Source organism: Pituophis catenifer, unplaced genomic scaffold, assembly GCF_029215685.1.
Source record: "Pituophis catenifer annectens isolate HBS135680 unplaced genomic scaffold, rPitCat1.0.hap2 SCAF_10, whole genome shotgun sequence".
Taxonomy (NCBI): Eukaryota; Metazoa; Chordata; class Lepidosauria; order Squamata; family Colubridae; genus Pituophis; species Pituophis catenifer.
The window spans coordinates 30,741,463-30,769,078 of NW_027256890.1; the positions used below are offsets into that span (position 1 = coordinate 30,741,463).

General features: G+C 49.9%; 2 protein-coding genes across 3 annotated transcripts in view; one reads left to right on the forward strand and one right to left on the reverse strand.

Annotated features, from left to right (window-relative positions):
- PC (pyruvate carboxylase) overlaps window positions 1-27,616 on the reverse strand; it is a 143,949-nt gene that overhangs the window by 17,943 nt on the left and 98,390 nt on the right. For both annotated transcript variants that reach the window (XM_070950266.1, XM_070950265.1), the window contains exons 12-13: window positions 1,043-1,187; window positions 478-567 (exon numbers count right to left, since the gene is read on the reverse strand). In XM_070950266.1, the coding sequence (XP_070806367.1) occupies window positions 478-567; window positions 1,043-1,187 (235 nt within the window). The remainder of the gene's footprint in view (window positions 1-477; window positions 568-1,042; window positions 1,188-27,616) is intronic.
- Window positions 12,487-22,135, forward strand: LRFN4 (leucine rich repeat and fibronectin type III domain containing 4). Its single transcript, XM_070950830.1, has 4 exons — window positions 12,487-12,687; window positions 17,566-17,641; window positions 18,799-20,197; window positions 21,460-22,135. Exons 1-4 carry the CDS (start codon window positions 12,487-12,489, stop codon window positions 22,133-22,135), a joined length of 2,352 nt encoding a protein of 783 aa, XP_070806931.1.

The following is a 27,616-nucleotide window of genomic DNA, read 5'->3' on the forward strand; positions in this document are numbered from 1 at the left end:
ATAAAATAAAATAAAATAAGTGCTTTTGTGACTCAGGGCAGCGGCAGCAGTGGTTTCCTGAAGCCAGCGCTAGTCAATAGAGCCTTGGTAGTACAGGGGTTTAAGGCACCCTGTTATTAAGCTGGTTATTAAGACCAGATGCCTGCAATTACTGCAGGTTCGAATCTCACCAGGCTCAAGGTTGACTCAGTCTTCCATCCTTTCTAAGGTAGGTGAAATGAGGACCCAGTTTGTGGGGGCAATAAGCTGACTTTGTATAAATATACAAAAAGGATGAAGGCTATTGCTTAGCGCATTGTAAGCCGCCCTGAGTCTCCGGAGAAGGGCGGCATATAAATCAAATTTAAAAAAAAAAAAATCATGGTGGCCAGCAGAGAGGAACGTCCAGCCAAGCGTTTTCTTTGCTGCAGCCAGATGGCTTGGAGGAGGCTGCCCCAGTTCTTCTGGAAAACAAGACGGCTTCAGGGAGCAACTCACCTAAGGGAACCGCAGGCACCACCGGGTCAATGGGCGAAGGTTGGGCTTTCACAGGGATGGGCGTGGTGGGGCCATTTACCATGACGTGTCCTGGAAAGGAAAAGGAGGAGAAGTCAATGGACGGGACTGCCTGCAGATGCTCCTGGATGCTTGCAGCATGAGAGAAAGGCTTTGCCCATCCCCTAACTTGGTTCTGCCCTTCCGTTTCTAAGAAGTGCCGAAGATGATGGTTCAAATTTATTTGGCTTCCTTTCTCCCTCCCTGCCCAGTCAAAACCCAATGCGTGAACCCATCGAGGACCTGAAGGGAGGGAACACAGAAGCAAACCAAGCTCTCTGCCACTCCAGGGGGAGGGTGTGGAACAAGGGTTTAAGCGACAGGAAAGCAGATTCTGGTTAAAGGGGGGGGGGGATTCTTAATAGTAACAGCAGTGGTGGTGGGTCCCCCTCTGCTGGATGCAAAAAAGAGGTAACTATTGGTCATGAAGGGTTTGGGTTCCTTCCTTGAGCGTTGGGGGGGGGGACGCAGTCTGGGGCCCTTTTTGAGGGCAGGATTCTAAACCTACCCAGGTAGTGGAGCAACTTCTGAGCTCTGTTCTGGCCAGGCCGCAGATGGAAGAGGTCTGGGTTTTCATCAATGAACTGGGTGTCCACAGTGCCATGGAGAAACTGATCATTACTGAGCACATTCTGCAGGAAAGGGATGTTGGTCTGAAAGGGAAGGGAGAGCAGAGGGAGGGGATGCTAAGGAGAGGCACTACGGATGGCTCCGTTTCTGCATCCCTCAACAGCACGAGGAGGCTCTTCTGAACTCTGCATTGGCTCTCTGGCTTTGGCTAGCCAGAGAGCTTTTGGATAGCCCGTTGCTGGATGAGACTGGAAGCCTGACTCACCTTTGCTGGCCAAAGCCAGCTAAATCCCCCCAAACGAAGGTAGCAGGCCCAGCATCTGGCCCAGAGGGGCAGAGCCACTGATTACAGCCCTTCTGAGTACCTCAGATACTCAGATTAACAGATTTGGAAGGGACCTTATAGGTCATCTAGTCCAACCCTCCCGCTCAAGCAGGAAACCCTACACCATTTCTGACAAATGGCAGTCCAATCTTTTCTTGAAAGTCTCAAGTGATGAAGCTCCCATAACTTCCGAAGGCAAGTTCTGTTCCATGGGTTGATTATACTCACTGTCAGGAAATTTCTCCTCATTTCTAGCTTGAATCTCTCCTTGGTCAGTTTCCATCCATTATTCTTGTCTGGCCTTCAGGTGCTTTGGAAAACAGCTTGACCTCCTCCTCTCTGTGGCAGCCCCTCAAATATTGGAAGGCTGCTGTCATGTCTCCCTGGTCCTTCTCTTCACTAGACTAGCCATGCCCAGTTCCTGTAACTGTTCTTCATATGTTTTGACCTCCAGCTCCCTAATCATCCTGGTTGCTCTCCTCTGCACTTTTTCTAGAGTCTCAACACCTGTAGCACCTTTGCTGTTCACATAATAGCTGCTAGAGCAGACTTCTCTTCCTCCATGAATTATGTTTCTGTGCAATAATTAATAGCAAATGGGACGAGGGCAATGGTGGGATTCAGCTGGTTCGGGCAAACCGGTAGTTAAACTGCTGGCTGGCCCCTCCCCTCCCTGTCCCTTCCAGGAGTCCCCACGTGCCCCATTTTGGCTCCCACGTAGGCAGGGAGGCCTACGAGGCCCAAAACAGGGCACGGGGGGGGGGGCAGCACATCCACACACACACACACCCCGTGGCCCATTTTTCCTCCCAGGGGGATGCAAGAGGCCAAGTCCTGGCTGTCACACACCCCTGGCCACGCCCACCAGCCGGTCATTAGGGCAGAGAATCAGTTGTTAAATTATTTGAATCCCACCACTGGACGAGGGCCAGGCATCCAGGGTCAAAAGAAACGGAGTCTTGTCTTTAAAAGGCCTACAAAAGGAGGGAGGGAGCAGCAGTTGCCACCAAAGGGCTCTCTGCAGGCACTCTGCAGGGAGCCTGATCACCTTTACAACCAGCCACACACAGGGCAGGAAAGCAGCTGCCCATGGCAGCCCTTTGCTTCTAGCAGCAGAAATCCAGAGGGAAGCACAAGGAAGGTCCACTGAGATGACAGTCCTGAAGCTTCTCCCGTCACTTCTCCACTTGGACTGGTCTAACTTGGATACCGGCATTCATCGATGGCTTTAAAACAGATGGGACTGAAATAAGCAAATACCCCAAACTATCTAGGAACCACTCCATTTGTGTCCTGCCTTGGGTGATGGAAAGGATACGTTTGTGAGCAAAGTTATGATCTGGAGGAAGATTTGTCAATACAAAGCTCAGATGAGACTCTGCGCTCATCCTGCTTCCTTTGGGGCTTCTGGGGATTTCACCCCACATGCTCTGGCTCTATTGTCAGAAACACAAAAGGAGCCCCAAACTGCATCTACACTCTACAAATCTCTTGTCTGGCCCCATCTTCAAGCCAATACATTTCCAATACAATTTTAAGATAATCGTATCATCTTTTAACAGAGCGACTTTTTCTGCTAAATTTAAAGGAGAGAAGTAGAACAATGCACCTTAGAATTGACAATGAAGGTATACAAAGGGCAGGGAGCTTCTGCCTTTCAGGATCAACCACCGACAAGAAAGAAAAAGGCAAGAAAACTTCTGCAGACGTAGCTTGGGCAGAGCAGCCCCTTGAGAGTCAATGCCCATGCTACGTCTAGGCCCACAAAGATCAGAACCTTGCAAGCTGGAGGATTCCCTCCAACACTGTATGGCCATGAAAGCTGGACTCTGAAGAAGCAGGTGATGAAGAGCGCTAACATCAGAACTTTGATGTTTTGAACTCTGATTTTGGAAAAGACCGCTGAGAATATTGAGGACAGCCAAGAAAACAAATCAATGGATCATTGAACAAATCAGCCCACTTGAGGCACAAGTGGCCAGGCTCGTATGATCCTTCTTCAGACACATAACCAGCTCTCTGCAGAGGAAAATGGAAGAAGAGAGGGAAAGAAGACAACCAGCAGCAGATAGGACACACTTGGGCACAGTGGCAACGGAGGCTCTGCCAAAAGGCCTGAGAGACCAGCGATCATCACGGGGAAAATAAATCGGTCTCTGTTGTTGCTGAGGGTCAATAATGGCACGATGGCACGGAAGCAATCAATCCATCACGTCTTTTGCATCAAAGGTTCCTATGCCGGGGAGCAGGAAGGTCGTTTGGGCTGTTCTTGCCTAAATCTATGGTCTCAGGGCCTGACTGGGAAATGGAAATTCCCAAACACTGTTTCTTTATCCTTAGCCCTCCATGAATTCATTATTTCTTCTATGCAGTAACATGCATAGTTAAAAATAATTTTAAAAGCAAGCTGTGAACTTAATGGTGGTGATAAAGATTGATATGTTCTGAATGAAGAAGGTCTTAAGCAACGGAGAGGCGTTTTCCACAGGACAGCCAGGACGGTGTTCCATTTCTGTCAAAGCCTGCCCCCACCCACCCGGCCATGTGAGCAGCAGGGAAGATGAAGTCCTCTGGTAAAGCAATCCTAAGCCCATCAGGTTCGAGGCCCCTTTCTCCAACCTACTCACAAAATGGGAGTGTCTGTGCAGCCTCTTCCAAGCTGAATCTGCATCAGCTGCGGCCCCAAGCAGAAGAGCCGGAAGAAGCTGCAGAGACACTCTTGGATTCTCCAGGGGGAGGAGGGGGGAGCGCTTTCACCATTGGTTTCCATTTCAAAGGCAAGCTAAATGGGCATCGTTCTTACATCTGATTTCAGGCAGGGCAGTTCTCCTGGGACAGCAAGTGATGCTGAGGTATTCTGTGAGTAATTCTACCACATTATTTTCTCCTTGAGGCAGAGTGGGATCCCCAGTGGTCAGTGATGGAGGTATAAATAGAATTTTAAAAAATGAATAAAAACAGGCAGCCACCCAGAACTCCTGGGGTCAGACTTAATATTTACTTGAAGACCTGGCTGAAGAGGTGCGATTGCAAGGGGAGGTAGCTCCATCGGATCCCCCAGCCAGGCTCCAAGGTGGAAAAGCAAGAGCCAGACCAGCAACAGAGCCGTCCCGGAGCAGCCCTTTTGAGGGCCCAGAAGTCTGCGCTGTCCTGAGGGGACCTTCCGCTTGTGCTTCCTGAAACCAGCTTTGCCCCAGGATGGTCCAGCAGATCTGCTGCTGCTGCAGCTCTGCCCCCCGGCAACAATGCGCCTCAAAGCTGGGATTCAGACTCCCCACAGATGCGCTTGGGCAGTGGATTCCAGGCAGCCATACCCACCACTGTCCCCTCCTGTCTGGGGTGCTAGAACGCCCATCTCTTGGCTCGCTTCCTCTGCTGTGAGAGCCGAGGATGCTGGGCTAGCCTTTATGCCTTGTATAAACTCAGAAAATGGATCAATGTCGAACTTAGATTTCTTTCCCCCACCCCCACCCCCCATAGATGATGACCAGGCTGAGCCCGAGGGCGGAGCAAAACACATCATCAGTCTGGAGTCCCAAAAGAGACCTAAGTCCAGCCCCCCTTGAAGTCTGTTGACTCTGATCTGGCGCTGATTTGCACTGATCATTAATGGACCAGATTCATGCATATGACTTGCATGGGACAAGACAGAGAGAGGCAGAGGCAGAGGCAGAAGCAGAAGCAGAGAGATGGTCCAAAGTAAGCCAACTGGTTTCTAAGTCTGATGCCTTTAAACATTGTACCAAACTAGCTCTCAGATAACGTGATGATGCGAGTGAATATACTGTACAGTATTTTCTTTCTTTTCTTTTCCACTGGGGGGCAGCATCTGTTCAGTATTTGAAGAACAGAAACTATGTTTAACTTTGAAGATTTTTTTCACTTTCCTGGAAGACCTTTATTCCTTTGCAATTTACCACAAGGCCACCCCCAACTCCCCAATCCCCACCCAGCCTCCTTTCTCCCCCAATTCCACGTTATTAGTCAGCATTACTGCTCAGCAAGAGCCAGTCTGGGGTAGTGCTTAAAAGGCAGTGGATTAGAAACGATTCCTGCCTCCTGTAGACCCCGTGCCAGCTGGGTGACTTTGAGGTATCTCAGCCCCAGGAAGGAGGCAAAGGCAAGTTGCTTCTGCAAAATGTTGGCAAGAAATGTGCAGAGACTTCAGGTTCAGGTAGTGTCAGCCCTTCCAGTAAACCAGACAGAAAACACAAGCAGATGAGCCAATATCGCTTTACAGGTAGTTCTCGATTCACAGCCATTTATTTACTGACTGCTCAAAGTTACAATGGCACTGAACAAAGAGACTTTATGACAATTGCAGCACCCCATGGTCACATTATCAGAATTCGGGCATGTATTTAAGAGGGTTGCAGCATCTGGGGGTCATGGGATCACCATTTGTAACCTTCCCAACTGGCTTCTCATAAGCCAAGTAATGGCGGAAGCCAGATTGGCATATCGACCCTATGATTCACTTAACAACAGTGGCAAAAAGGTAGTAAAGTGGGACGTGACTCACTTAAGAACTATCTTGCTTACCAATTGAAATTTTGGGATCAATTGTGCTCGTAAGTTGAGGACTACCTGCATTGTACAGAGACATTAACAGACTTTTGCAAGTCTGAAAGTAAAAACCTCCTCTTTGCCCTCATTTTTCACTGCTTGACCTTCAGTCTCTGCCCCCCCCCCCCCCTTGCCCGAGGGTTTCCCAGGCAGCATCTCTTGCCCTCCTTCCCCAGGGTCATCCCACTTCAGGTAGCCACTGAGGGTCAAAACAGACTTGAAGCCCAAAAAATGTTTCAGAATTAGTGACTAGTATTATGGTGCAGATACTCAGCTCCTGATCACTTTCCCTACCTTGTCCAGACACAGCCACAGGCAGGCTATGTTCATATCTGCATGATTATTATAATGCATATTAATCCATACTAATATAAATATGATTCGTAGAAGGAAAATATATCCAATTCAATAGAACAATAAACAAGCAATTATTCATGAGTTGCAAAACCGTGGGGAAAAATAATAAAAAAGTGTTACTGTTCTGTATCAACAGCACTTGGTTTTTCTTCCAGCTGGCACTTTGGGGCTAATACCACCGGACACTTAAATATGCCACAAGCTTTGCATCTGACAACTGTGAATTCTTGCCTGTCTCCTGCAGTGTTTTTCTTTTTAGACCCTGATTTCTTATTGTTTTCCTTTTTAGGCCCTGATTTCTTATTGTTTTCCCGTAAGACTGTCTGCGTAAAGGCAGTCCTCAGGTTACGATGACAACTGGGAGTGGCTAGCTTGTTGTTGCTAATCAATGTGGTCCTAAAGTGTGACATGACGTAGCCATAGCATTTAGAAAGTGAGCTAAGGCTGACCACTGGGGAAAGTCCAGCAAGAAAAGAGGCCAACAGAAGAGGAAGACGAAGGGCCCCTCAAATGGGGAGATCTTATGGAGGGTGCCTCAGCAAGTCATCAATCCTTCCATTGGAAAGTCTGTCACTTAAGAAATGAGGATGGAGCATTTTTATCTAGTTTCCAGAATTCTCTTACCTAGCTGATATCAAACCTAAGGAATGAAATTCTATGAGAATCGAGCTTCCTCTGTCATTTGTGGCTGATAGGGGCCTTGATAGGATCCAAGATACAAGAAATCCACGGACACAAAATTGGAAGGTCTACGGAGCAAGAGTGTATTCTCATCCAGAGTGGCTAGAAGATAGGTGGAAAGAAACAAGGGGTCTTCCAGCAAAAGGTTGCATTTGGAAAGGAAAAGCATGGGGCACACCTACAAGGTGAAGAAAGAGTTGGTGTTGTCTCTGACAGGCTGAACACAAGCCATCCAGCAAGGTGAGATGGTGGTGAGGAGTGTCAGTGCCCTAAGAGAAGCACATGAGAGGTTCTGTTCCATTCCATTGTATGCCACGCCACTCATATTCATTTATATAACAGAATAACAGGGTTGGAAGGGACCTTGGAGGTCTTCTAGTCCAACATGCTGAACAAGCAGGAGACCATTCCCTACAAATGGCTGTCCAATCTCCTCTCAAAAACCTCCAGTGCTAGAGCACCCACAAACCCTGGAGGAAAGTCGCTCCACTGATCAATTTAAGGAAAGATTCTATCTCCAACCTATTTGTGCTTTGCCCCCTACCTTGCCAATTTTGTTAATATTGATTATCTTAATGTTTTAATGTTTTACGTTGTTGTTAAGCCACCTGAAAGCGACTCTAGGCAGCTTACAGTATAAAAACAAGGTAAAATATTAAAATATTAAGATCATAAATATTAACATTAAAATAATAAATATGGCATCCAAAATTAAAATCATCCCAAACAACCAACACCTTAAAACTATTGAAATAGTAGCAAACAACAACAATGAAATTCCATTAAAGCAAGAATTAATTATTTCTGCTTTGGGTAAAAACTCCTGAATATTCACACTGAGTAAAAGGTATTAATGCTGAAAGGAGGAGAAAAAGGCTTCTTGTAACCATCCCAGGTTAAGATGTCCCTCTTAGAGATTTTCCCTCACCTGCTTTTTCTCTGAGCTGAAAGCAAATTTCTACCACAATCTTTCCCAGGATGGGAGCTGCTCCCCCCCTTCATCATTCTGGCTTCCCTTCTGCATCTTTTCCAGCCCTAAACATGGATTCTGAGGTGTGGTGATAAGGCATGTACACAGTATTTCAAGCGACAGATTTATATCAGGATGTTTTTACGTTGGAGGCTTCGTGTTTTCATTCTTTTCCTAAAAATTCGGAGGATGGAATTTAGCTGATTCCTGTATGGCTGACATTTTCCTGTAATTCAGCATGAATCCTCATTTGTCCTTTTTAGTTTAGTCCCAATTAATATAATAAGTAGACTTTGGGGTTCCCCCACCCTGCCACTCTATGGATGCACCAAATACCTGTGTTTAAGGCCAGACCCTGAGGACCCTGTGAAATGGCCTTTTCCACTGAAAGATGAGCTTGAGAGGGGGAACGGGGCAGGGGTGAAATGCTCCTGGATCGGACCGGATAGGCAGATCCGGTAGCGATGATGGCCGGTAGCTCGGAGAACCGGTAGCCATGGCAGCTGGAGGCTCCGCCCACCCACCCAGAAGTCATTACTTCCTGGTTTTAACCAGGAAGTAACCTGGTTTTTTGAGCCTCTTGCGCATGCTCTGGGGCCAAGAGAGCTGGTGGTGGCGGCACTGCACGTGCAGCCCCGGGACATCCATCCTCTCTCCCGGAGCGCCACTGCTGCCCCAGAGCTTGTCTTCGCCTCTGCAGCCCACTGGCCCCTCTTGCCCTTCTCTTTCTGGGTGCAGCGCTTCTTCTTGTTGGGTCACTTCCCCGCAGCGCTTCTGCTGGAGCCACCACGCAAGCCTCCCATGAGGAAAAAGAGGGAAAAAGCAAAGCGGCTGGCCCAACAGGCAGAAGCGATGTGCCCAGAAAGAGACACCAAACCACACCATACCATAGAACTGGTAGGGAAAAATTTTAGATTTCACCCCTGGAACAGGGGAAACAGTTGCAAGTCCTTTCAGTCCTCCTAAATATATTTGGAGGTTGTCACTCAGAAGCCCTGTCACTGCGTATCACCACACTTTACGTGGTGGCCACACGGCCTTTCCCAACCCACCAATCCCAATTTCAACACTAGAATTGCCTTCCCTTTCCTCATGCAGGGCAGGGTCCCAACTGAGACATTCCTCCCTTGGGGTCCCCAGGGGGCCCCCGTGAAGAACTTTTTAGTTACAATAAGTCCCCCTTTCCCAAAGTTTCACTGTATTCTTTTCATGGTTCATTAGTGTCCATTTGGATGTTTGGATTTTTAGCATAGGAGCGTACATTACAAAGTTTAGGAACCTCTGCTCTGCCAGTGCTCCCCAACCAGATGTGCTCAGAGCCCAGGATGGGTTCACCTTCTTAACCATTGCTTCCCACCTTTTTGATATTTAATGCCATCAGGGCAGGACTCTGATAGTCAGCTAGAGTCCATCCCTTTTGTATCTGCCTGTCCTGCCCACAAAGAAGTGCTGGTGCGCCACAAATCCCAACCTCTCCTGTGGACACCATCATCTTATTGCTCTATGGAAAAACGGTCCTTTTGGTGGCTTTGGCTTTCAACCGCATGTCGGGCAAGAAAACAAATTGGGCCTCTTGAACCCCAAAACTATTTCTTCTTCTATCGCTGGGGCTGCCGACTCGCCCCAAGACTAGGAGACCTCAACACGAACCACCCTCATTGCAAGGTCCTGAGCCAGCACAAGAAACAGGCAGAAGAGAGACAATCGCAACTCAGGAAAGAATTCAGTAAACAAAATAACTAGGCTGATTGATTGGCTTGACTTCTCACTGTTGCCTCATAAAAACAATGGCACAGAACGCTGCCATCTTTTCAGGAGTTGCTGGAATCTGGTCTGATAGACAGAATGACGCAGAAGATCACTCAACTCACATAGCAGATTCATTGGAGCAGAAAAGCTTCTGGGACAGAAACAAAACACCAACTTTGCCTAGAAGGGCAGGTAGCCTTCCAGAGGCATTCCGTTACTGCAGTTATAATTTACACCGAGTTACACTTACTCTGTGACCCCCCCCACAAAGATATTTCAAGGCCCCCACAGTGGCATCTGTCCCTGGATGCAGACCCATCCACAAAAGCACACTTGCTCAAGGAACACAACACTTTTGATGCACAAGCCAATGGGACGGCCACTCCCTGAGTCCCCACTAAAGGATGAGGTCATAGACAGGTGCAGACCCTTCCTGGAAGCCCCAAAGTTGAAATAATTGGGAATTTTCTCTAGAGTTCTCCAAAACACTTTGCCCAAGAACGAGCACATGATAGCACAACAGAAGCAAACCAGGCCAGCTGAGGGAAAAAAGATACTTCAATAAACAGTTCTATCAAGACACCAAGCTATTTATTGACCTTTGCGATGGTGACGAATATATTTATTTATTGACCTACTGACTTTACTGATTTCCTGAAGACGTTAACTTCCATTCCAGTAAGTCACCTGCAGTTGGTCCATCTTCAATGGACCTTCAAGCATCTTCCAAGAGGTTCTTCTTGGAGTGATTCGTCTGGTCCAACATTGTAATTCTTCAGGGCTGCCAAGGAACCTCGTATTCAGAGTGGACATGACTACCTGCCCCAAGACCCCCCTCTGGGGCTTTTTGGCTCCCAAACGCCCAGGAGCCCATTTCACATCCACAGCATCTGCCCATAGGACATCTGGTGGCCCCCAAGCTCTGGCTGGTTACTTGTCTGCTTGTCCTTTGCAAGCTGCTTCAACCCTGTTTCTCAGGAGGGTTTGCCACCGTGCCTGTGAGACATCATCACTCAGGCTCCCTTCTGGCCCACCAAATCTTTCTGCGAACCTTCCTCAAGTACCTCAACCTAACTCTAAAACTGAAACTGGAGTTCACCTATATGAGCCTGAGAGAGAAATTAAACATTTTTGAATAAAGATGCCTTCCATGCTCATTTTAGGAGCAGCCTTCCCTGAAGTGCAGAACTATCTCAGGACTTGATTGTTTCAGAGGGTCAATACTGAGGTACAAGTCTGAATACTTGAAACAGGAAATTGTGATCGCCATTTTGGGGGTCCAATGTTCCTCTTCCCCTGCTGCCCCACCTTCCCTCTCTGAGGTCCGAGGGCCAAAAGAGCCTGGGCTGGTCCAGGATGCCTCTCCCCTTAAGGGAAGCCCGCCTCCTAGCAACAATCACCCAGGGCAACAGGATGAAGATAACCTGGCTGCTCTCCCTCCTTCTACAATTCTGAGGAGGAGGAGTCAGGGGAAAGGTGTATAAATACTTGAAAATCTCCCAGATCAGAGATAGCGTCCAGCCAGTGCATCTTAAAATGACAAGGGTACAAACGTAATGTTCAATTTCATAATATAAACTCCCTTTCGTAACACAAGGGCCTTGGCTGGTGCCCCAGATTCCTGGAAGAGAAGAGAATTTTCCTCTTGAGCAGCTGCTCCATCAGTCTCTCTTCCCCAGGAAGGCTGGGAAGGAGGGAGAGAGGGAGGGCCTTTTCGGCTCCTCCATCTTCCTCCCCCCAATCAGAGCTCAAGGAGGAGGATGTGGCGAGGCGTCCAGGGCCGTCCCCTGGAAGAAGAGCAGCAGCCCAGCCTCTGTCCACTCAGCCCTCCCCCAGCTGGAACAGGAGCAGCTTGAGGAGGCAGCGGGGTGGGAGGGGGCCAAAGCAGGCGGGAGCCGGGAGAGCACGGGTTGCGGGCAGGCTGCTCCTCCTCACGTCACCCCTCCTGCGCACTGAAGCAGCAGCAGCAGAAAGGCTGGCAGAAACAAAGAGGGGCTGCAGGAAGGGGGGCTGTCGAAGAAACCATTCTGGGAAAGCTGCGACTGCCCGATCCCTCAAGACTTTCCGGTGCCTGAAGGAGGGTGGAGGAGGAGTGCCAGGAATCCAGATGGCAACGGTCCAGAGACGTTCAGCCCCACCGGCACAGAGGAAGGACTGAGACCCAAGAAGAACCATCTACAACTGGTCTAAGGGGGCAGGAGGATGGAAGAGCAGCCACTGGGTCTCTGGAAGGAAAGAAGGCTGGCAGCATCCAGAAGAGAGGAGATGGGGGAACTGCAGCAGCCGGGGGTTTTCCAGAGCTGAAAGACAGACACCCAGCTGTGGGGCCCCTGGAATGGGCCTGGGCTGGAGATTCAGAATTTAAGGCTGCCAGAAGAACTAGTCCCCCACTCCCCTCCGAGAGAGAGCTCCAGTTGATACCCCATGGAATCTACCGGGAGTCCTGAGGGCTGAAAGGCCGAGAATGGACCGGACACACCTGGGCACCCCATCCCCCTTGGGACCATCAGGAACCCCAAGGCCTGAGAAGGCTGGGGCAGCCAGAACCTGATGGGCCAAGGTGCGAAGGACCGGATGAGCCAGGGTATCCAGAGAGTGGCGCCTCTCCCTCATCAGCACTGGGGCTTGAAGAGCTTGGCATGGCTACCACCACTCCGCCTGCCTGAAGCTGCAGCATTTCTCTTTTCTCTGGCTGGGGGAGGGGATCGAGGATGCTCCTCTGCCTGCAGGCTGGATGCTGCCCTCGGCCACCCCGAGCCTCTTCTGCCAAGGCAGCTGGGCACCTCCCCATGGCACCCCAAGAGCCGGCAGGAGCCCTGGGGCCGCAGCCTGCTCAGGAGACGCTGAGAAGGAGGCACAGGGACAGGTGACTCCGTGTGGGGAGCAGCTGGACGGCCACAGCTCATCTCTGGGGAGCCCAGAGGCCAAGGAGAAGGTAAAGCTGTGTTGGGCAGGAGAGGGACAGATACACGTGAGGACTGGGGGTTTTCGAAGTGGGGGGGGGGCTGCAGAACGACCAGTGCTGCTGCAACATATATCGTAAGCCTTCCGCTCCCTGGACCTTCTCTTTTTCTCACCCCCACCCCAACAGCTGTAGGAAATTTGTGCTATGACAGACACAGCAGGGTCTCCCCTACATATGCCCCCACTCCTTGCTCCTTGACCTTTCTCTCTATCCTGGATCCAGATCTGTAAGGCTGGATCCATGCCAAATCATCCTTCCTGCCTCCCAGGCATTCCCACTTACTCCACTCTCTCCCCCCCCCCCCCTTGTATCCCAGGCAGTGCGACCAGGGTTCATCCTGGTCTTGAGAAGGAAAAAGGAAGGGAAAGGGCAACTTGAGGTGCCCCTGAGAACTGGGGAGCCTGTTGCCATCCGTGGTCCTCTTCCACAGCCCAGCATCTCCTACCTAAAACAGGGAGGGGGAGCCTTGGTGAAGGACTGCTGTCTGCCTTGAGATTGGAACCTTCCAACCCCCCAGAATCCCCCAAATGTTTGTCACTTTGGTTACAACCCTGGATTGCTTTAAGATGGTTCCACCCTTCAGCCTCACTCCCCACCCCAGCCCCAACCCCAAATATACCCCCAAATCAAAATTGCCTCAGTAGTCTCTGAGCTGGCAGGGGCTCTCCCTGCCCTGAGGCACCTGCTGCCCTCCTGGATGCTCTTGAGGGATAGCTGCCCCCTCCCCATCAGCAACCAGTACCTGGAGTGGGGGGGGGAGCATGTTATATGGTCCTATTAAAGCTGCCTCCGTGAATCTGCTTCCTCTCCACTTAGCTCCATGCCTGGACAGAGAGTGGTTAAAATTGAAGCCCCCAGTGTCTGAATCAGAAAAGTGCTGAACAACTAAGATCACCCCACATACACACAACTCCCCCCCCCACCGCCCCAGTGCATGCCCTCCCCTTTCTATGCACACAGAATATACCTACCAAATATACAGCCTAGCCCAGCTGGACATCTGCAGCCCAAGGGGGCCGAGGAATACTTATGATCTGGGTCTATCACCACCCTGATGCAGGCCATGTGCCAATGCTGCCACACCAGCAGAGAGCCAGAGTGGAAGATGATTGAGGGAGATGAACGAATCACAAGAGCATTTATTCAATGGGGGTTGGACTTATAGGGAAAGCCTGGACCCTAGAGGACCTTTAGATCTACAAAGGGGTAGTTTCAAAATCACATAAAGTAATAGTCCCACTTTATACTGCACTAGTGAGGCCATACTTGGAATAGTGTATCCAGTTCTGGTCATCACAATACGAAAAAGATGCTGAGACCCTAGAAAGAGTGCAGAGAAGAGCCACAAAGATGATCAGGAGTCAAGAGGCTAAGGAACTGGGTATGTCTAGTCTAACGAAGAGAAGGACTAGGGGTGTCATGATACCAGTCTTCCAATACTTGAGGGGCAGCCATAGAGAAGGGGTCAACCTATTCTCCAAAGCACCTGAGGGCAAGACAGGGGTGAAAGACCATTCAAGTGAGATCCAACCTAGAAATAAGGAGATGATGGTGAGAAGGACCAGTGGAATAGCTCGCCTCCAGAAGTTGTGGCTGCTCCATCACTGGAGGTTTTTAAGAAGACATTTGTCCAGGATGCTATAGCTCTCCTTCTTGAGCAGGGGGTTGGATCTCAAAAACGTCCAGGTTCCCTTCCAACTTTATTATTCTATGTTCTGTGACAGGTGGAAGAGTGCCAGTAGGAGGGAGACCAAGAAAAGGACAGACAGGAGCTGTTCCAGGTCTAGGTTCATTCCAGGCCCACAACTTTCACAGCTGCAGGCTTTGCCAGTGCCAAGAGGCCAAGGGTTCCTGGGAGAGGCCACATCTTCCTGGGAGGAGGAAGTTCATTAAGAAGGGGAGACCAGCATCAGATGAAAAACCTTCCCAACACCCTTGGGTCACTAGTTCCATCAGCTAACCACAATTATTAATTTTTTTAAAAAAAATGATAAAAACACAGCACAGCCATAGCAAAGGACTGATTCCTGAAGGCTCCTTGGATGTCTGCCCTCCTATGTCTTAGTATACCCAGGTGGAGGGCCAGCTCCTTCTGGAGGAATCTGGAAGGCCTTCCATTCCATGTTTCTCCCCATCCAGGCACGATCAAAACTTCCTCCCCATCTCTGTTCCAGGGCAGAGATTCATGCTGACAGATGACCTCTCCAGTGGCTTCACTCAGATTTTTTTTGGGGGGGGAATAGCTGACTCCAACCACTGCAGGCAGCTTAGACCACCACAGTTGCTCGTACTGAAGACACCCCCCCATCCAGCTGACCAACAGTGACCAATGCGGTGCCAGTCTCAGGCCCAGGCCTGACCCCTGACTGAGAGTGATCCAGGCTCCCCATAATTGCCAGCTTCTCCAATAGAGGTACCTGTTCTGGTTGGGGTAAGGGCAGAGACTCTTTTTATATTAACCACTCAAAAAAATAGACATTGTCACCAGTCTTGCCTACCTCACTCTGAAGAATTCTTTAAAAATGGTCTTTCTTATGGCTTTAATCATCCATTCCTCTCGGCTCTTCCCTTTTCATCTGGCCCCTGTTCTGGTCACCCATTAAAATCAGGGCCTGGCATTCAAAAGCTTCCTCCCTTCTTTTGTAGATCGTTTTATCCAGTCAGAGCTTCTCCCCACAAGAGAGAGTTTCAGGGTGTCAACCCACAAAGGTGATTTCATGTTTTAACGTTCCTCTGTTTACAACAATACCCTATTGCGCCCTATTGAGCAGAAGGGCTTCACTAGTGTTGGTTTTTAATTAATTAATTTTTCCTTTGCTTTCTTGGATGCAGAATTACAGATTTATCTATTCTAGTTATAGATGACTGTTTTGACTGTTAGGAGGCCATGTCTAGATTATCAATTTCTCCTCTCAAAGTCTGTTTTTTTTAACATAAAGCTACACCATTCTAGTCTTCAAAAGCTTGAGTTAAAGATTTTGAAAATAAGTCTTTTATAAACAAAAGAGTGGTTATTTATTAAAAGAAATTATTGTATACAGCATTTGGCCAAGCAACAAATGGAAAAATTGAAATTTCCCTAGAAGAATCCCCAGAGTTTCAGAGTGAGATGGGGCAACACATAAATTTAATAAATAAATACTTATAATCCAAATCCAAGGCACAAAGGACCTACGGGCCCAGGTGCATCGTGCCCTCCTTTCCCTTCAAAGAAAATGCTGAGCAGCCATCCCAGCTACTTGGTCCAACCCTTAGGAACTGATGAGGCTACCTTTGAATCCTCGGCACAGCTTCTTTCCCTTCCAACCACCATGATCAGAGACCCGGCCGGCCCAGCCCCTTCAGATGTTTTGAGCCCGTTTCACAGAAACTTCCATACAGCAGTTGCTCACAGATGCCACTCAGCCAGCTAAGATGCTTGATGGCAGGCATGGCAGAGAAGCCACAGCAACACAGAAGAAGATCTGCCCACGACCGGATGGGAACGGAGCCCTCCCCACGTGGGTCTCTGCTCCAGGGGTTCACAAGGCAGGAGGCCATTTTCCCTCGACTTGACAAGGCAAGAGATTTGGCCACAGAGCTCCTAGTCTCCTTGAGAAGATTTACGGAATAGCTCTGCCTGACCTGAGATCTGTGGGGCCCCGTCTCACCGTTGAGGTCACCTGCCCCCTTCTCAGGACATCCCCACAAAAGGCTCCATGAAGCAGCAGGTGCCAGCACTCTCTTGCTCTGGCCTACTTGCCTCTTAGCTGTCCCGCCATTTTTTATACCATCTCCTGTTCTAAGGATGAACCTCCAGGGCCACGGAAGTAACTGAGCCTCCCCAAATGACAACACAGCATCTCACAAAGGCTGAAACAGAACAGCAGCAGCTTTTCTTTTGGATCTACTCAGAGAAGGACCGCTTGGCTTTGCAAGCCCTTGGACATTTTTGAAATCAAGTCATCACATCTAATGCCTCCTCCTTAACCTCAGATAGCTGCCAGTAAAATTCAATGAAGAGGTGGGGGTATCCATGGCAGCACGTTCTTACACACAACACTATACTAAGCCATGGTTTGTTTAACTATTTATTTATTTTATTTATTTATTGGTTCGATTTATATGCCGCCCTTCTCCGGAGACTCAGGGTGGCTTACAATGCGTTAAGCAATAGCCTTCATACTTTTGTATAGACCTGCTTAGTAGGGCTTTTGCCCCCCCCCCCAAGCGGTGTACAACAACTATGATTTGTTGTACAAGTCAAGTGGTCTGGATCACACAAGAGGCTACCCATAAAATGGGCTGGGCAACACACAGGCCACACGTGCAGCACAGCAGACAGACTGCAGCATTCAGACCCTCGGGTGCTGCTGCCCAAATTCAGAACTGTGATACAACTAACTAGGCTCCATTATGGCTTTACGAGTCGCGTGCACCATGCCCTAATTTCACACACACTATGCTGAACAGAGGCTAAGCTCCAGTCCCTTGGAGTGGGTTTTTGGAACCTGACATGGTCTGCCATCTTCTTTTGGGCCAACACTAAATTTTGAGCAGTGTGCTGTGGCTTACTCAACAAATTGAGTGCAGCCTCAATAAAGCTAATGCAGTTTTAATTTAATGTTAATTAGAATTATGTTCACTCAACAAACAAGGTATTGCTAAGACAAATACCAACATTCATTTAATTTACTTTAAATTTGGTTTAATTAATTAAACACAATCATAGGGTTATTATCTACATTTTGCCCTTCAGCCACATTAAGTATCTCTGTGGCAGCAAATTTTAGAAGAATTCCTGGGGGTGAGAGAGCAACTTGTGAAAAACTGATCCTGAGAAGCTGATTCTTCTCTTCCCCCTTGAAGTCCAGGAACTCCGGGAGCTGCCAAGTGGATTCCCGGAGGACTCTCCAAATGGAAGCAGGGAGCTCAAGCCAACCAGGTTAACGAAATCTGATCCTGAGAGCCCATTTGCTCCTCGCTAACATTCCATCCAGAAACAGAAATCCGGGGAGAGGAGAGGATGAAAACCAAAATCAAGGATGGCAATGAATCTCAACATGCAGCAGAAGCCTCTAGAAGCATCAGGTTCTTCTTCACCAAACGCCTTTTAGCCTTCCACCTTTCTCTTCTCTTCTCATTTGAACTGAACACTAATTTGTTCAGATTTTCATCTGGTTCGTAATTGTACATATTGGGCCCAGAGGTGTCGGTCGGGTGATCAAAAGAGTACTAAAATTCCTAATCTGAAGGATTTTTAAGTAAAAGTGGCAAAGCTCTGTGCTGAAATAAGATGGAAAAATGTATGTCTGATAAATCATTTGTAACCGTATCCTTCAATTAAGAGAAGCCAACATGGGGTTGCCACAGATGACACGAAGTTGCAAGAAGGCGCTAATATTAGGAATGACAGAAGATTCAAAAAGATCTGGGCAGCCTCAAAGGCTGGGCTGAAATAAAGAGGACGAAATTTAACAGCAGAAATTCTGCACATGGGTAGGAAAAAGAAAGGCACAAGAGGTGGGGAAACTTGGTTTGGCAGGAGAAGGAAGGAAAGGGATCTGAGGCAGCTGCCAAAAGGGCAAATGCAATCTTGCAGTGCCTCAGCTGGAGCGCAGAAAGCAATCCCGCCCCCCCTGCGCCGAGGCCAGACCCCAGGGAGAGCATTGTGGGTCCAATTGTGGGCATCAGAAGGGACAGTGGAGAGCTGGAGTTCAGGGATGGGCTACTAAGCCTGAGGAGATTCCGTTAAAAGATCAGGGCCTGTTTGGCCTACAGAACAAATGACTGCAATACAAGAGCAGCCTTCAAATGCCACACAGAAGAGAAAATGGATTTACTGTGTATTGCATGGCCAGAACTGCTAGATTAAAATTACAAAGAAGGAGATGGACTCCCTGAGTTCACAAGCAGTGGATCCCTGGAGCAGAGGTGGTCCAGCGGTAAGAGGGGACTACTAGCGGACTAGGCAGGAAGGGAACTCAAGTAAATATGCACCAGGTCCCAAGAAAGAGGGAAAGGGCCAAAAGTTACCTTTGAAAAGGATAAAAAGTTACCAAAGCCCCTATATGCCCACTAACCTGTTTTTCTCTCCTCCAGGGCCTGTCAAGGCAACTACCATGGAAAGGCTGCTCCTGATCCAGCTTCTGATGGTGGGGAGCACCTTAGCTCAGGTGGAGTCCTGCCCCTTTCACTGCGTCTGCCAAAATCTCTCCGACTCGCTTAGCACTCTCTGTGCCAACAAGGGGCTCCTCTTCATTCCAGTCAACATTGACCGGCGGACGGTGGAGCTACGCCTGGCTGACAACTTCATCCGGGTGGTGGAAGCCCCGGACTTTCTGAACATGACGGGCCTCGTGGACCTCACCCTCTCACGGAACACCATCGACACCCTCCGGCCCTTTGCATTTGGGGACCTGGAGAGCCTCCGCTCGCTCCACCTGGACAGCAACCGGCTGACAGAGATCAGGGAGGAGGCTTTGCGGGGAATGCTGAACCTCCAGCATCTCATCCTGAGTAACAACCAACTGGTCAATATCTCTGGGGCTGCTTTTGATGACTTTCTCTCGACTCTGGAAGACCTGGATCTGTCCTATAACAACCTGCGCAGCGTCCCTTGGGAAGGCATCCAAGGCATGCTTTGCCTGCACACCCTGAACCTGGATCATAACCTGATTGACTTCATTATGGAAGGAACCTTTGATGAACTCTATAAACTCTCCCGGCTGGACATGACCTCCAATCGTCTTTCCACACTGCCCCCTGACCCACTTTTTGCCCGCTCCCAGATTGGAGCCATCAGCCCAACCCCTTACATGGCCACCATTGTGCTCAGCTTTGGAGGAAATCCCTTGCACTGCAACTGTGAGTTGCTGTGGCTGCGGCGTTTGGCGCGAGAGGATGACATGGAGACCTGTGCTTCCCCCCAACACGTGGCTGGCCGGTATTTCTGGTCTGTGCCAGAGGAGGACTTCACCTGCGAGCCCCCTCTCATCACCCGGCACACCCACAAACTCTGGATCTTGGAAGGCCAAAGGGCCACCCTGAGGTGCAGAGCCCTCGGAGACCCTGAGCCGGTCATCCACTGGGTCTCCCCTGATGACAAAATCATCGCCAACTCCTCCAGGACCGTATCATTCCGCAACGGCACCCTTGATCTTTTGGTGACCACCATCCGCGATGACGGGGCCTACACCTGCATTGCCATCAATGCTGCTGGGGAATCGACAGCCACCGTGGACCTCAAAATCATCCCCTTGCCTCATCGAGGGAACAGCAGCATCACAGTGCTGCAGCAGGATCCAGGCTCCTCCGACATCGCCACCTCGGCCAAGAGCTCTGCCAACGCCACCCAGGAGGCTTCCGAGAAAAGAGTGGAGGTACTGGGGGTGACTGCCACATCAGCCCTGGTGCGCTGGCTGGCAGATAAGTCGACCTACATGGCCTGGATGTATCAGATCCAGTACAACTGCACTGCAGACGATGCCCTTGTTTATAGGTAAGGGGGGCTGCAGTGTGGGGAATGGGGCCTGCTCTCAAGATGGAGGGACAGGCAAAGGGCTCTGCATTTCAGCTTCTCCTTCCTGGAGAAGTCCTGGCAGTGAAGGTCCCTGGCCGCTTTGGTACCATTCAGATTTCTCAGATTACAAACGGACCTCTCCCTGATTACATCTCTGCTGCTCATTCAGCCGGAGGGCTCTCCCTCTGTATAAAGTGTTGGACTGCACAACAGGCACAGAGTTGCCTTCCTCGTTCATCCCTTTCCTCTGTTCCCACAAGACCTGAACCATGTACCAGTGAGACAGCTGGCTGTGCGGGACAAAATTGGGGACTGGGGATGCAGTAGGTCATGCAGCATACCAAAAAGCTCTGGCCTTGCTCCCCTGAAACAGAGAGTCACCCAAGGAGACTGACGTAGGCCTTGGCTCCGCTTGGTAAAGAGCCAGGCCCAGTTCCTTCAGCAGGGAACAAGCATAGGGCAAGTCAGAGGTTTCTGACTGCAGGATTCATTCTCTATGAATGGAGCAAACCCAGGCAAGAACGAATCTCTTTCCTAATGGCTCCATTTTGTAGGCATTTCTAACCTTAAAACTCAAAACCACAGAACACATGGATCACTCTAATCCATTTCATGCCACTGGGCAGCCCAAACAAGCCATGGTTCTAAAGAAATCATCTCTCCTTCCCAGAGGCAGCTCGGGTTGGCAGGCAGCCTCTGCCCCTCGGTCCTCCTGGGCAGGTGGGTCTGGGCAGAGAAGCGGCAGCTCTCTCGCCCGTCTGAGGCAGAGGTCCCCCTCCCTGGTGCCACATCCAGCAGGGTCCCTCATCAACCATCTCTCAGGGGTTCAGCCCTCGGTCCCAAACAAAATGCTGAAGGGGGGGGGGGGGAAGGCCCCCTTCTTCAGGATCTTTAATCAAGGGAGGGACAGTGTTCAAGAACCAGATGAAACTCCCTGGCTTCTCAAGAAGGCCTGAGAGACCTGCAGGGTGGGACAGCAGCTCTTGCTGTTTCCAGCTACGGTTACCTTTTCTTTCCTTCTGCACCAATAACTGGGCCACAAGATTCACTGGGGTAGAGAATAATAAACCATTAATGTGCAGAGAAGCTGCCTACTTAAGAGAAGGTGGGGTGGAGGGAGAGGCCCCTGCCCAGGAATGAGGGCTTCTGTTCTGTCCCTAGAGAAAGGACCCCCCCCCCATCAGAGGAGGGAAGGGGTGGAGGCCGCAGATGCTTAATCTTCCCGTTTTTCTTGCCTGCAGGATCATCCCCGCCAGCAGCCAGGACTTCCTTCTTAAACACCTCGTGCCCAGCATGGATTATGACCTGTGCGTCTTAGCCATCTTTGATGACCTGGCCACTTCGCTGGCAGCCACCCACCTGCTAGGCTGTGCCCAGTTTACCACGCAGGAAGCCTACCCAGACTGCCATTCGCTGCATGTCCACTTCCTGGGGGGCGCCCTGACAGTGACAGTGGGAGGCATCATCGTGGCTTCCTTGCTAGTCTTCACAGGAGTCATGATGGTGAAGTACAAAGTCTGTGGCAGCGTCCACGGGAGCCTGCCCAGGGTCAGCAATGTGCACTCACAGACCAATGGTGGACACCCAAACGGCCTGCTGCCCCAGCGGACACCCCCTGCAGAGCACCAGCAGGGGCAGGCCAAGGCAGGGGCAGCCAAGGGTGCAGAGCGCCGGATGGGAGGCGCTGGCTGGGGAACCCTGGGCTCGGCCAAAGCCAGGCGCAGCAGCTCCCTGGACATGGGAGACGCCTCCTCCAGCGCCTGCTACAGCTACGCCAAGCGCCTGAGCTTCATGTGGGCCAAGCGCAGCCAGTCAGTCCACGGGAGGCTGGCACAGGGCACTCCCCTTGAAGACAGCAGCAGCACCGGGCCTGGGCCCTTCCTCAACGTGGATAAATTGGAGGAAAGTGTGGTATAGCCCTCATGGGGGAGGACCGGTGTCCTACCCCTAAAGCATCCGGGACAGCAACTCCCAATGGGGAGGCCCATGGAGGGCAAATGCTGTCCTTGCTTCAGGTGGCTGAGCCAAGCCTCCCACATAGAGACCAGCCCTGCTGACCAGGCCATGCCTTGCGCAGAGCCCCCAAGCCAGCCAGGCTCAGGGTGAGACCACCTGCCAGCTGGGGAGGGAGAGAGGGCAGGAACGGAGAGAGAGAGAGAGAGAGAGAGAAAGGGGAGGAGAGGCTTGGAAACAGCTTTTTCCTGTGCATTTTGCAGCTGACTAATTGAGGTGCAAATAGTGACCTGGATTCAAGAATAATCCATTATTTTGAAGAGGAAAGAAGACAGCTTTTAAAGGGAAAAGAAAACAGTTGCCAAAAGAGAGCAAGAACATGCTATTCAATAAGTCTAAGTCATCAAGGATTCAAAGACAAGAGAGTTAATGCAGAAATGAAGCCTTCAGGCAAGACTGGGTGTTACCTGTGTTAAAACAGAGATGTGAAGGCTGGGGGTTGGGGGTGGGGAATTCAAAATTCATGTTAAAGGCAAATTCTGTACGTGGCATTTAATGACCTCTATAAATGTCCATATGTGTGTCTCTTTTGGCATAACTCCTGCTGTGCAATGGGGAGGGGGTTCTCCCCACTAAACTCACTGTAGAAAACGGAGGGAGGGAAAGAAGGAAGACAGACAGCTGAGCCCATGCCCCCCCCCCCACAAACTCCAACTCTGGTTCACAAAGAAGGCAAAAAATGCTAAGTCTACCTTTGCAATCCCATTCATTGAAGTAATGCCAAGCACCAGAAAAATCAGAAGATCCAGGCAGTTCAAATGGCTGTAAAGATTGATTTCTAGCTCAAGCTCTCAACAAGAATCTGGCCACAAACGGTCAAAGCAAACTGGTGAACTCAAAGTGAGCAGGACTTCGTTCTCAAAGGGACTCAAGGCTGATGACTCGCTTGACTCTGCCCTCCCTTCAGCTCAGCCTACAAGTAACTTTTAAAAAGGAATTTGCATTTTTCCTGAAATGTGAAATCCTACCTTGGGTGCAGATTTTTACTGCCTGGCGAGGTTCTCACTCTCTCGGTGACCTGGCCTCTCAAAGTTTGCCTAGAGAAGTGGAAGATTTCAAACTAGGTCAGCTCTCTACACTGGATAACTTTGTTGTCCCTTTCAAAGGCGCTGCCTTCTCCGGGAGCAACAGGCTCAGGAATGAGGCCAATAAAATGCCCTTCTGGTCCTTCCAGACTGCCCCTACCAAGGGAATCTGGACTAAGGGAGGGCAGGGATTAGTGGCAGCCCCAGAACAAAGCCCCTGTCCTGTGGGGATGACCAAATGGGCAAGCCAGAGGAACTTTACTTCAGAAGGGCAATAGCACTTAGACTTATATACCGCTTCATAGTGCTTTCCAGCCCTCTTTAAGCAGTTTGCAGAGTCAGCCTCTTGCCCCCAACAATCTGGGTCCTCATTTTACCCACCTTGGAAGGATGGAAGGCTGAGTCAACCTTGAGCCTGGTGAGATTTGATCTGCCAAACTGCTGGCAGCCGGTGATCAGCAGAAGTAGCCTGCATACTGCACTCTAACCACTGTTTAAGAGGCTCTTAAACAGTTAAACAGTCTACCTCCCTCTCTATCCTGTCCAGATGACAAGCAGGCCAGAGGGAATGCTTTGGGGGGGGGGGGGGGCTGAAAGGTGGGCAGATGAAAGAAGTGATAGGAGATGGGGGAGGGTCCTCCATCTTGATCCTTTGAACAAGGAAGACTTGCATTCCCTGTTTATCTTCACCCCAGAGCTCAGTCAGCCAATGCACAATTAAGCAAATCAGAGGAGACTTGAGATCCTTGAGAAATGCGGCTGTCCAGGAGCCCAAGCAGAGCCAGAGACCCTCCCCGACCAAACATCTACTTGAGTCGGCCACAAGCTGTGGGGAAGAAGAGCCCCAGTGGTAGGCATGGGACACAGCTCTCCAGAAGGTGGACTGGGCTCCTTCTGGCACAGGGACATCCCACAAGACTCTGTCCATCAGGAGAAGGCTGGGAACTCTGGCCTTTCAGGGACGGGGCTGCAGCAGGCATACAGCTGCCCCCTTTGGAAGAGGAGGGAGGGTAGTAGGTGGGCATGCACAGAGCCCAGCCCCACCCTGGAGAGGCCATCTCTGTGGCTGAGCTGGGCAAAGACAGTTCACTTTTGAGCCATGGCAGGATCGACTTGGCCACAAGCCAAGCTGCATCATTCAAAACCTCTGGGCCCAGCAGGAAGCACCTCTGGCAGGAGGACAGCCTGGAGACCAGAGCAAGAGATGAGGCCGAGCAAGCTCAGCTCCGGGCGAGGCTAGTCCTCAAGGCCTCCAGGGCTCACCATGAGACTGACTGAGAGCCTGGAGAGGCAAAGCAGAGGCTGCTGTCCCAGGACTAGAAAAGAGAGAACAAGGCTTGGCGGGCGGGCCTGATGAGGCAGTTTCCGCTCCTTTATCCCACCTTCCTTCTAGGTAGTGAGGCGCCTCTGGAGAAGGCTGGCCCTCACCAGCATGGACTGGCAGAAGGCCTTAGGGGGATAGTCCAGACCCGATGCCCACCCAACTCTACTGTAAGGCTTCACTAACCGAAACTGGCAAGTCTGAAAGGATGTTTTCCCTCCCTGGCCAAACCACCCCCCCACCCCTTATTCCTTCTGTGGACTGAGTTGTCACTTCTCCACTGGGGCTCTCCCCCCCACACACACACACATCTCTCTCTCTCTCTAGGTCATTTCCCCAACTTCCCCCTCCCACAGAGGCTCACTGAGGACTCCAAAGCAGGAGAAGAAAGCTTGTCTGTGTGCCACTTGGGGAGAAGCTGCGGGGGCGATGGCAGGGTCCCCGAGAGGCCCCGAATCTCCTTAAGCCACTCATCATGCCCATTGCCTGCAGCAGAAACCACTGGCTGGAAGAGAAATGCCAAAGGGTTTGGAGAGCATGCTGGGGGGGTGGGGGAAGCGAAAGGGGTCTCAGGAGTAACCTGGAAGGCATGACAGGAGGGGACAGCTTTTGAGGTCTCCTGGGGGGTTCCCTTTTTGTCTTCCTGGGCTCCACATGAAACCTTGGACTGGAGAGAGGCAAAAGAGGATGGGCCACTTTGAATCTTTGGAGCAAACACCACACTGTGAGACTAGCCTGTTGAGGTCTTAAATACCTTCAGGGACAAAAAAAAATCCCCACTTTTTTTACTAACACAAAAATTGCTAACACAGTAAAACAAACAAGGAGAAGAAGGAAAGATGAGAGAGTTAATCTAACATGGCACACCATTCACAGAGTCACACTAATAACTTGTAAAGGCACACAATAAATGGTTCAGAAGAAACCTTTCCCTTCTCAGAGAAGTGATGGGTCTAATTGTATCCTGAGTAATATATGACTCTAGCCTGACCAAAATTTATTACCTGATAATACCACTTTTGCTTCTCAATAGTAAAACAGCCTTAGATCGGGCAATTCTCAAGCCTCCATTCCCCAGAAATATCCAGGCAACATTTTACAGCCCACCGTAGCTTTCTGGGGCCCTGGCCAGCTGAACAACACACAATGAATTTTTGACTTTAACACCAACATTTTATGGCTCTTTCCTGTTTTTATTGATTCATGTCACCAGATGCCAGACAAAGGAACGTGGGCGGCCTCTCATCAAGCAGGCTGTTAGCTTTTTTCCAGAAAGCTTCCCGTGTATGATACAGCTGGTAGAAGCAAAGGCCTTTTCCTTAGAGATACCGCGTATTTAATTCTCTAATCCAAATTAAATTGTGACAATTGCTGGCATCGGATGACACGCAATGCCCAAACCAATCAGCCCCAAGGCAGCTTAATGCCGTGGCCTAGTTCACACCACACAGCTGGGTTCCTGCAGAAGCCAAACGCGAATTTGAGCCGGATCAGGCACATGAGGTCATTAAGCTTTTCTTTCTCGTCTTCTAAAGCCCTGGCCTCAAACCAAAACCTGGCATCAAAGTCTCTTGCAAAGGCCTCTTTCAATACAGATGAAATGCTACTTTTTAAATTAAAAAAGCCCATCCAAAGTGAGAATCGCTTCCACAAGCTCCATGGACCGGGTGGCTGCACGTGAGTGGCGGCTGTCATGTAGGCACCAGAAATGGACCAAAGGACAGTGCCCATAGGTCCCGGCTCTTGCTCCTGTGGGCCCTTCTGGGGACAGAGGGAGGGTCTGCTAACAGCCGGCCTGGCTGCTTTACCTACGGGGAGCCTTGATTGCCAAGAGACTCTGTGATGCTAGCGGGAAATTGGCATATGGGTCAACTGTGATTAACAATTAATTGCCCTCAGATCTGTTTCTGCCTAGGTTTTGTCTGCTGTGGTGTCAGTCACGGTATGTGATTGTGACCAAAATGTGCACGCGCTAGTGGCCAAAGTTATTGGCTTGAGAGGTCTGGGACACCTTTTGATTTATTTGGCACACACATTATGTGTTGTGCCATTGCCTGAACTCAGTTAAATTCTTATTTTTAATTTTTAAACATTATTTTGATAGTGTGAGACAGATCTGCATAAGTGTCTTAAATATAAGAGCAAGCCCCATCTGGGACCAAGGGTGGCGAGAAACGTTTGCTTACACCCAGCAGAAGAAAGGCATGGAAGGGCACAATGGCCACAGCATCAGAATCTCCAACCCCCCCCCCCCCCCCCCCCCCCGTGGCTCTGGGGCTCTTTCGAGTTCCAGGGACCCTGCTTACAGGCTCTTTAGTCAAAGCAGCTCATAAAGTCCATCATCACTTGGGTTGCATGTCTGACCTTCCTCTGCAAGGACACTTCAGCTGAGCTAGGGTCAGATTGGGGTTCAGTCATGATAGGAGTGAGTGAAAGGTCTTCAAAATTTAAAATTGTAAGAGGAAGTAGCTGCAATAAGAAATAGCTAGCTTAAAGATAAAACAAAACAAATTGAAAAAACAGGGAAGATGAAACTCAAAGAACTGAGTAATAGGAAAGAACCTATTGTTCTAAGTATCCATAAAATAACCAGAAACTCGAAAACAATCTAAAAGAGCATGCTCAGTAAGACTATTGAATATTATCTGACACACCTTGCATATATTGTCTGCTCATTTAAATACACATGCAATGTATGTTTGCGGAGGGTAGCGGGAAATGTGTAGAAGGTGGTCAAAGAGAATGTAACCTCATAGTAGTCAGCCAATGGGGAACGAGGAGAGATGGGCAGCCAGTGCAGGGAACGTATCAAGATGTTTGGAGAGAACCTAGTTTTGATAGCTTCTCCCCGCTTACTGCAATAAATGAAACAAAAGATCTTCACTGTGTCTTGGCTGGTCATTGGTCAGGCATCTTTGCCACTGGTTGTGAAGGAAAGTAGCTAGGAGCACATAACAGCTTTGGGGGCTCATCCGGGATTTAGATCCATTCCACCACTGGCAGCTGGGGACGTCCGAAGGGGAGTGCGCACCTGGGTAA

Bases quoted from the DNA above. Each gene is read 5' to 3' on its own strand.
- LRFN4 (XM_070950830.1), top strand. From the start codon at position 12,487: ATGCTGCCCTCGGCCACCCCGAGCCTCTTCTGCCAAGGCAGCTGGGCA. The intron at 12,688-17,565 runs GTAAAGCTGTGT...TCCCCCTTGAAG, and splicing joins GCCCAGAGGCCAAGGAGAAG to TCCAGGAACTCCGGGAGCTG. The intron at 17,642-18,798 runs GTTAACGAAATC...TCTCTCCTCCAG, and splicing joins AGGGAGCTCAAGCCAACCAG to GGCCTGTCAAGGCAACTACC.